General features: G+C 37.1%; 1 protein-coding gene across 3 annotated transcripts in view; it reads right to left on the bottom strand.

Moving 5' to 3' along the window:
- Positions 1-65: 65 nt before the first annotated feature.
- slc12a5a (solute carrier family 12 member 5a) overlaps positions 66-10,834 on the bottom strand; it is a 142,675-nt gene continuing 131,906 nt past the window's right edge. For 2 of the 3 annotated variants that reach the window (XM_060868247.1, XM_060868249.1), the window contains exons 22-26: positions 9,190-9,315; positions 8,451-8,641; positions 7,990-8,004; positions 7,740-7,873; positions 66-6,268 (exon numbers count right to left, since the gene is read on the bottom strand). In XM_060868247.1, the coding sequence (XP_060724230.1) occupies positions 6,177-6,268; positions 7,740-7,873; positions 7,990-8,004; positions 8,451-8,641; positions 9,190-9,315 (558 nt within the window). In that variant the 3' untranslated portion in view covers positions 66-6,176. The remainder of the gene's footprint in view (positions 6,269-7,739; positions 7,874-7,989; positions 8,005-8,450; positions 8,642-9,189; positions 9,316-10,834) is intronic. The other variant, XM_060868248.1, reaches the window with a different exon arrangement.

Genomic DNA, 10,834 nt, shown 5'->3' with positions numbered 1-10,834 from the left:
TTATGTGCAGAACCCCTTTCCACCCTGGCACATGGTCCCTAATGCTCTTAGCGCAGATGTCTAGATCTGCACACATGCATACACACGTACATACATGAGAAACAGTGGGACACGGTTTATCATTTTTACCAAGGGAAAAAATTCTGTAAAACATATACATACTTTTTTTTTTTTTCTATATCCATCCTTTTCCAAACATTTACACAAAATGGTTTGCACATCATTTCATGAATTAAAAAACAAGCTTGAAGAACCCTGTCTGCTCATGTTATGGGGTCCTGTTTAATCCTCTTCACAATTAAGCAATTGTGTCTAAACGCTTAGGCCTGGCCAACTATTAAAAAAAAAATAAATAAATAATAGTTCACACAGCCATTTAGAGAGCTGAAATTATTTGCATGTATGACGTACTACTTTTAAATTGGTTAGTGCTTGGTTATCCTGAATGAGGATAGTATCTGGACCAGTGTTTAACACAGCTAGTTCTGAGTCATTAGATAGACTATAAAATGTTGCCGGTGAACAAGAGTAAAAGAAAAAGTGCCTCTGGCCTAACATTTCTACATTTCCAAGCTGATCATACAGCAGTGCATCATACACATCACACACCAAATGTGTATTCTGGGGCTCAGTTCATGTATAGCTGCCAATTGGTGTTTCTGTTTAAGGCATAAGTAGAAATGTATAGAATTGTGTCAGTGACCATCAAGCTTCTTTTTTAATTCAAAACAAAATATATATATATGTTTATATAGATATATGTTTAAGTGAACTTATATACTTTGGTAAATTTTTTTTCTGCTGATAAGTTATCTCTGTATTTATAGTAATAAAGTAAAATAACTATAACTATATTGAAACTATAATAAAAAATAGACTCGGGTTTACAGCCGATACACTCGTTCACTTTACATAGCCTACTGATATCCAAATAAAGCATTTGTATACAATATGTTACACCATGCAACTTGTAAAAATAACAGATTAGGTAATTAAACAAATCAAAATAAAGTGAGTGAATGTAATACTGAGAACCACAAAACATTTAAATATATATATTGAGTAATATCAACTTTTCAGGATAATGTGCATGCGTTGAGTAAGACAAAGAACCTGGGCTCTGGATCTGTTAGAATATGACTGGACATCACGACATCTATAGCGGTAAAATTGAGTAAGTGCAACTTTAGTGGATCGTTTTTCTTTAGAATCGAGCGTCAGGCTGAAAATAAGATGATAGAATAGATTAGACTGATAGCTGAATTTAAATGAGTTGAGTATTATTAAATATTAAAATATTGTTTTTTCTCAGTAAGATTATTCTGCTGCATGTCTCTTAGATTTTATGAGACCCAAATCATTCAGACCTTTTCTGACTAATGTTTCATGTTACGCTGATGAAACCTTAATGTATTTTCCACCTATGTGGCTCCAAGCCTTATATGTGGCCGATAACTTAACGAAAAAACCAAGCTGTCCCTGTAGAGATGTCTTATAGTTGTCACACTTCAAAACCAAATATGGATTGTTATCTGGAGCCCTTTATATTTCAAAGATGGCAAAATCATATCTCTTAAAAGCTCTCTGTGAAGAACAGCGTTTGTTCTCCGAACCACTTGATACATCGCCTTGCTATTTTTCTCTCTAAAATTACAGGTGGAGAAGGAGGATTGTCCATTTTAACAGAGCCAGACCCAGTAGTGGAAGCGCTTGTTTATAGTCTTTGATCGATAATCATATGTCTACTGAGATCACATTTTAATACAGTGCTAGGAGAGTTAAAATGGCAGGTGATGTAGTGAGAGAGAAAGACAGAGAGAGAGAGAAAGTGTGTGTGTATGTGTTTGTGATTGGGAGATTGTTGGGTATGGCAGCTGGTGAAGCAGGTGGGAGGGAGTCACTGCATTGATTCTGCGTAGGAAATATATTTTTGAACGTGTCTTATAGTGTGAAGAATCAAGACAAAAGAGCTATTGATACACAATAAGTGCAAAAATAAATATACATCTAGGTTCATGCAGCAGAGTGAAAACTGTCTCGATCAGGTAGTATGTAACTAGCGGAGAATGTATTCGTTCTGCAACCATGAAATAACTGCCGCTTCCTCATGACTGAACTACACACACTTTTGCCACTAGAGGAAGCTGAAAACTCCGATAGGATCCAGCAGGCTCAAATAGCAAAGGTACCCCTAATGACATCGTCATCATCGCTGGAAAGAACGTCAACCCTGTATAAAGTGCATTTCTGTATCAGCCACCATAGAACAGATGTGACGTAAAATCCTCTAGCACACAAAGAGTGCTGATGAACACCATGGCCTACAGGACCACAAATAAAGCAGACATAAAAAATATTTCTCACATGCTCACATACAATCATCAACCCTCAAGAGAAACAGTATTGCACGTAACCTTCCAAAAGAAGTGGATGGATCCTTAACCACTGCTTTGTACTAAAAATCTCACAATACAACAAACTGATTAGTGTATTAGCGCAGAAACACACAAGGTCAAAAAAGACAACGTAACAAGCACACTGCAAGTCTCCTGCTAATCTAACTACGGAAATATCAAAACACAACAGTACAGTATTATGCACTCGAAGCTACAGCCAGCCATGATCCTAGTCACTCGACCATGGTCACTCCGGCACACTACCTTCGAGCACTGCTAGATGATTTGCAACACAACCATTAGCAACATGGGCTCTAACGGATCCCTCCCACTTTTCTTCTTTCACAGAATACACAATATAAACCACCAAAACAAATATTCATATTTGAACCATGCAAACAACAAATCATCAGGATGAAATCAGATAAAATGAGCTGTTCGAATAAGCTCATGATCTTTTTTGGGAAACGTGTTGAAAGGCTAGGCTCAGTCTACGCAGGCAACACTTGAGCTAAGATTTTCTCATCCTCATATATATATATATATATATATGGTGGGTGGTTCATACTAAAAGCAAATAAGAGTGCAAGTGGTGGCTCAGAGTGAATCCTTCCTTTAACTTTACACCTGAAAGCAGCCATAGTCTCACATGCTTTGCTGCATGTATAATATTAAAGTGTGAAATAAATGACTGCTTTTAGATTCACTGAAAAGCTGACTGCTGTTAGGTCTGAAAGCCCACTGAACTTAAATACAACAATCACCAGCGCTGATATGTATTTTTGTACGTCTGCCCCTCCTTAGTACTATAGTGTAATATTTCTTATGTCTATAAATACTTTAGTTCTATGTATATACATATCTATTCACACACTAGCAGCATTCACAATATATGGATTTATGCATTTAAAACAGTATATATATATATTTGTGTGTGCAAGTGATGATAAAAATTGTTGTCACTTGCTTCACTAGTGATATATTACATACATTATGTATAAATAGATCAGCCACAAAATAAAAAAACACTGACAGATGAATTAAAAAAAACATTGATTATTACATTACAATGGCACCTGTCAAAAATTGGGATATAAATATATATATTAAACCGAGCTGAAGTGTGCAGTGAGATCTTGAAGCTGATGTGTTGGATGCAGGTAAAAATGGGCAAGTGTAAGGATCTGAATGGCTCTGACAAGGGCCATAGTGTAATGGGTAGCCAACTGGGTCAGAGCATCTCCATTACACCAAGTCTACCGACCTAAAATGTTTGAAGGAAAGACAAAATGTTCAGGAATGGTTTAAGGAGCATGGCAAAGAGTTCAATGTGCCTCCAAATTCCCCAGATTTGAATTTAATCAAATATCTGTTGAATGTGCTGGACAAACATGTCAGATCTATTCAGGCTCTACCTCATTATTTACAGGACTTAAAGGATCTGCTGCTAATTTCTTGGTGCCAGATACCACAGCACACCTTTAGAGGTCTTGTAGAGTTAATAACTCAAAAAAACAGAGCTCTTTTGGCAACATAAAAGGGACCTACTAACAATAATAAGCCGGTGTTTTTAATGTTATGGCTGATCGGTGTGTATATAGCTATATACTGTATCTATACACATATGTATGTTAATTAGTGAAGTACAAGTGACAATAACAGTATTTATCTGAGCAGAAACAAATCACATACTTAAACTCTTACTGCTTTTTATGTGAAAACTCCCCAAAATAAAACCGACATTTACAAAAGTATCCGCATACAAAAATAAATAATGCAATGATTATATGACTTTTCCAGTTTCAGCTATTGCACAACCAGTTCTTTATGCACTTTCAGATCGTCCTCATCTCTAACATTCATTTCATTTCGAACTATACGATCGGTAAAAGATGTTGCTTAAACTACTCCTTCAGCAACTCCGTCTAGACCACATCCCATAGACGCTTTGCATACGATTGCATGGAGTTTCTGGACAATACATTTCCTTTCTGTCTTTTGACGGCTTTTACTTCTTCCTATGTATATTCAAGTTAGTTCGCTCTATTAATATTTAAACTGATATGTATTGTCAGTCATATGGCACAATCAACATGTGTATCATAGTTCTACGTTTTTTTTTTTTTTTTTAACAAAGATATTTTGGTGTGGTCCAATACAGAATATATATGTATATGTATAGTAGCGGTATTTTATATAGATCTTTCTGTAAATGTAACAAACACATTTTCATGTTTGTAAAAAGCGACTAAAATGCTTCAAGTTCCCAAAGATGGATCATATGAACACCCACACACATACGAACACCCACACACACATACACACACACACACACACACACACGCATGCACGCACACGCACACACACTTAATGAATCCACAGACTCATTAAATCACTTGTTACACAGTGGCTGCCAGTGCAGGTTGAGTGCTCGTGAAGGGGGCTACAGTACAGTACAGTACAGTACACTTCCCAATGCCACAGTGAAAAGCCTAAAGTCATCCTGAAGACTCTTAGCGTCAACCCTGTGACTTCCTTAGCAGTGAATCCCAGAAAAGCAATATTTCTCAAATACCTCAGAGATTTTACACCGTGTAGACTTTTATCCGCTCCTCCTCCTCCTCCTCCTCCTCCTCCTCCAACATTCTGTTTGTTACATGTTTCCTCTCACTTATGACACTCAGATAATACAGATAAGTCCTATTTGTTTTTTTTTCTTGTTCTGTCATTTTGAGACAGCAAATCACAGATCTTCCCACTATTGTTTTGGCACATATAGTGTTTGGCAGGGAATAGCTATTCACATCCAATCAGGAGAAGTGAAAATTTCAGGGCATACGCAGACGATAACAATTAAACACAAATAAACACAAATTTTAAAAATGGCAGAACTGTGACAAGAAAACAGAGCACAAATGTATGTTTTTTCCAAGTACAGTCCGGGGGATCAAAGTGTTTCCACCTAGCACACTATGTGGGTGGTGAATGTGGCCACATCAAACCGAAACATCACAGCAGGAGAGTCTCTTTCCGTGACTGTCAGTCCTTCTCATGACACATGACTTCTGGGAATTCAGCCCACAATGTGGCAAAAATAGCGGCGTGCCACCATCTCTGTCATCTCCTTGGTCTGGGTCCATCGCAAAATTCATTGCTTCATCACAGTGATGTAACGACTGACAGATCCTCAGCTTGTCTGACTTCTGAACTCTTTCTGGAAAGTTTAGGTTTTTGCTTTTAAATAAATAAATAAATAAATAATAAATAAATATATATAAAAAGTAAATGTACAAATCAAAGCCATAAAGGAAGCAGAAAGCTCCTAAAACCTTTCTATTTCTGCAACCTTCAAACGTCTCCTGATTGGATGGGAAAAGTAGGGGTTGGAGAAAACGTCAGGAATGCAGCAGAAAACGTACTGACATCAATAGTTTTTCCTTGTATCATATGTGGCACTGAACTCGGCAGGGCAAATCATAGATCATTGGATTACAAACAACAAACAGGAATGAGATAAGGCCAAGAACATGCGGCGGCCAATGAGAAAACTGCATGGAAAATGAGTAGAAAGGCCTTAATGAGGGCTCCTTAAAGAGGGAGAGAGAGCAATATGAGGATCTGTCGTAGCTCCATTTTAGGGTGGGGGTCGGATAAGCGCAGGGAATTCTGGGATATTGCTTGGGGATGGTCGGGGAATGTTTTGTGGTTTGACTATGGTAATGAAACATTTTTCAGGGTTGAGGCTGGGGGTGGGTTTGTGGGTTGATGCAAGTTGTTCTTTCAAGAATAAATGGTGATGACCTCACGACCTCCACCACGCACGAGGAGGACACGGTTGAGACCCTCAGTGAGAACCTCAAGGAATTCCATATCTGAGAAAAAGAAAGTGTTAAGGAAACATGGCATATATGGTGAGACACACAGGTGCAAATCCAAAAATTGTAATAAAGAGACATAGAGATGTAATAGAGAGACATAGAGAGAGTTTGGCGACAATACTGTATGTTTCAGTCTAATTCAGATCTAAGTGGCTTCAAAGTTTTAAATATGGTGTCTAACCAGCTACTTAAACTAAAAGTCCTGCATGAAGCAGATGAGGTAAAATGTATAATCTTATAAACAATGTGTTGATTAAAAAAAAAAAAAAAAAAATATATATATATATATATATATATATATATATATAATATATATATATATATATATATATATATATATATATATATATATATATATATATATATATATATATTATTATATTTATTTTACAGCTTCAATTACTTTATCAGAGGCCAAAAAGGAAAAAAAAATTTCTGCCTGTTTTATTGTGACCATGTGCAACAATGAATGTCTCCTTCCTGTCACTCTTCACAGTGGTCGTTAAAGGCTGAATAAAAGTAGAGACTTAGGGCTTTATGATTTTGTAGTTTCTTATAAGTATTTATTTTTTAACACCCAAATAGAGGCAAATTTTTTATTAAAGAAAAATCAAATGTAAATACGGTTAGTTTTGTTTCACACAAATATTTATATTTTCACCATTTATCAAAGTAAATGGTGATATCAAACCCATTTCTGCTCTCTGAGATGCCCCAAATGTTTGCTCATTGCCCTAAACAGAGGTCAAAGTACTTCACACTGAAAGCCAACATTGTCCTGACTAATTGTATATCAGATTTTCAGCCAAATCATTCGTTTATACGGATTGAAAATGTCTCATTAGTCGATTTTTAGACCTTTTTTATCAGTGTACTGTAGTGATAATATAACATTAGTATATAAATATAAATAATACCTAAAGAGCTGAAACTATAAGATCAGATATACAAGCAGTGCTTGTGAAGCTGCAGATGCTGAAACCTGCTGATATTCATAAAACAAAATGTTCTAACCATAATACAGGTTTCCAAATTTTAGAGAATGAAAATGAATTATTTCTCTTTACATTTCCTAATTCTATTACAACTACAGCAGCGGCAGACAGTGTTAACAGTGGCTATTGTTGTTAATAGTTATTACGTAATCTAACCTCTATATTATTTATTACATGCAGTATGCTGAAGCTCAGTGGTAGTGTTGCTAGAGCTCACACTGTAGTCTGTAGGTTCTCCAGTTTTCTTCCTCTTCCTAACTGCATGCCAGTAAAATGGTGTGAATGAGTGTGTGTGTGAACGGTGTGCTGGACCGGTGTCTGATCCGAGGGTGTGTTCCAGCTTCACACCCAGTATTTCTGGGATAAATGCCAGAATTTTGTTTTACTCATGAGCAGAATGAAAAAGTTACTAAAGATGAACGTGAGGAAAAAAAAAGACAATAATATACACAGTACAAGTTAAAGGATACAGTTCTCATCTCCAGTTCTGTTCTTAGGTGGTCCAGGCATGTTGAGCAGCACCAACTTGGCCTCGCCAGATTTCTTCACGATTTCACCATTGAGTCTGAGAGCAGTGTGCATGCGTCTGACGTTGGACTGGTTTCTGTGTGGAGAATGGGAAGAAATGTTAGCTTGTGTCATTAATAACTTGTTTTAGAAATGCTTGTGTGTGTGTGTGTGTGTGTGTGACAGACAAGGACACGGAAATATGATACTTACAGATTCTCCCACTCTCTGTTGCATGATAAATAGAAAAATAACAAATATTTTTCGTTAGTATTAGTTAGTATTAGTTAGTATTAGTATTACTCTGTTAGTATAAACAGAGATAGCAAACACAAATCAGTCCTGATGACCCAAAGACATCCAAGCAAATCTTTTTAAGACATCTTTCACCCTCATCAACGTTCACTGAGAATCAACCCCATTTTTTAAAATCTTTTTCTCCAGAAGATGGCACTGTAGCCCTGAGCTAGCGAATCTACAGCGTGTTTGAAAACTATGGGGACAAGAGGCCATTTTCTGAGCACTGAATATACAAGAACCTGCCGCTGATTTTTCTTTTAACACCAAATGCACAATTTTCTGTGATCCTTTATTGCTCCTTGAACATAATCCCGTTCCTTGGCCACCTCTACTTGATATTCAGAAGCAAAAATGGACTGCATGTCGACACTCACGGTTTCATACTGAAAAGGTCTTTGATGGCCCCAGGTGTGCTGGCTCCTGGAGGTTTGGGCTGCTCTCCATCACATTTGGCCTCGGTCCAGGTCATCTGGACAGCTGTGCTGGGAGTCACGGCCTCAGTGGCAGGGGACTGTGGGGTGGCGGGTGTTGGTGGGTTGGTGCTCTTATCATGGATGAGCTGCTCCTGTGGAGGTTGGGATACAGTGACACACTGTAGAGGCAGGGCAAGGCACAACATGTACACATGGACAGTGTGAGGGCAAAGGAGGAAGACGTAGAGACATATATATCTGTTATATCCGAGGAAACTCTGTGACAATGAGTGAGAGAACGAGAGAGAAATCGTGACATTTAATTTTGCATCTGTTTGCAGTGCAACAAGATAATCAGATGTATGGTAGAACACCAAAAAAAAAACATACCTGCCATGTTAGAGCCAAAATCCATAATTATGAACTTTTTTTTACCAGAGGCTCATATAAAAGTAGACACTCAGGGCTTTGCAGAAATGTGCAGTTTTTCTCAAGTACTTCTGTTGTTTCCTAGCCTACTAGAGGCAATATATTCATAGAAGTTTTCCAAAACAAAAAAGTGATATTTGATATGTCTAAATAGTTATATATATATATATATATATATATATATATGTCTATACATATACATATCACTATGTTGTAAATAGTGATAAACCTTTTTCTACTCTCTGACATGTCTATATAATCAGAAGTTTACCTCTTCCTCTGGTTTATCCTCCTTGCTGCTGGATGCTGCTTCCTCAGTCACACTCAGATGGGTGTTGACTGTCGCTGGGTTCTTGCGACGAATCGAACCACGTGAACTATCAGCGATGCTTTGAATCTGTGAAAAACACATTACAAGCATTTAAAGCAGCTAGAGAAAATGTAGAAGAGACAGAAATGGTGTCTCGTTATGGTTATGGTTATAAATGGGTCAACAGCAATATAAAAACTTTATATTGCTTTTTTGCACACGAGACCCATTTTGTGAAACCAGTTGCAACGGCACTTATAAGACAAATGCACAGGATGCTATGAAGAAGCTGCGGCTGAAGTCATTCGAGCCCTTACTATAAATTCCTGCATTGTGACTACGACACAAAAACAAAATGCCATATGGACCACCTATCTGTCTAACATCCACAGAGTTTTACTATGTACTGCTCAAGTTCACACGTGCTCTATATGTAGTAACGGACAGTGAAATTAGTTCTGTGTTTTATGTAGCATCATGATCCTGGAGGAACGTTGTTTTACTTAACCACGTACTGTACACCAGCTGTATATGCCAGAAATGACAAAATAACTTGACTTGAGTTGAAACATCCCCTAGATCTTGTGAGGATTGGGGTGTATATTTTTCAGCCCGCTTTGCTGACACATCTGTAACACATGAACAGCAGCGACTGAAAAGGAAATTATACATCAACCATTTTTTTTTCTTTGGGAAAAAAAAACTAAAAGTAGACAGACTAAACACATATTGTGTGAAAGCCTATCTTCCTTTGAGTGTGTGTGTAAATTTTTCTTAATATGGCACATATGAGACCTGGTGAGAGAATGCAGTGCTCAAACCGAATCATTTAGTTGTCACGCCATTAACAAATATTAGATTTTAGCTCTCCCGTTCTTTCTAACATCACAACCAGCCGTCACCGAACTGAAGTATTCCTGACTAAACTGTGCATGCTTGCTTCATCATTTAAAAAAAAAAAAAACATTGTTAGGTGTTCTCTAAAACCCAACCAGGGACTACAGTTAGCTATCCAGTTCGACAGGGAGTCTCCAGAGACGTCAAGATTCTATTTGATTTCAATTATTCGATTTATTCCACAATGCAAATGTGAAATCCAGAGGGTTGAAATATATCATCTATCAATTAGGAACTTACTATAGAGTGATGGAGTGGTGATGTATTTTTGTAGGCCAACATCACACAAAGTAAAAATCTAAAGTTATAAAGCCTCTAAACAAACTACACCACAGTCACGTGACTTCAAAGTCAGCACCACGAAGCCTCCAACAAGTCTTTCATCAAGTCTTTATTTAAAAACGTTTCCTGTCATAAGGATCCACTGTGCTTGAGGATGGGTTCCTTTTTGAGTCTGGTTCCTTTCAGGGTTTCTTTAATTTTTAACTTTGCATTTTCTATGCGTCCGTAAAGCTGCTTTGAGACAATGTCGTTTGTTAAAAGCACTATACAAATAAATTGAAAATTTAATAACCGTACATGAAATTTAATGGATTCAATACTAGTGTAGTTAGTAAGAGACAATAATTAGGGCATCGTCTGAACTCATACATACATAATCATAAGTAATGAAACGAAAAGAAGCTCTTGGTATTAAGACTTTTAGACT

This window comes from Tachysurus vachellii, chromosome 4 (assembly GCF_030014155.1).
Source record: "Tachysurus vachellii isolate PV-2020 chromosome 4, HZAU_Pvac_v1, whole genome shotgun sequence".
NCBI lineage: Eukaryota > Metazoa > Chordata > Actinopteri > Siluriformes > Bagridae > Tachysurus > Tachysurus vachellii.
The sequence above is the reverse complement of the archived record's forward strand: the minus strand, read 5'-3'. Positions and strand labels throughout refer to the sequence as shown.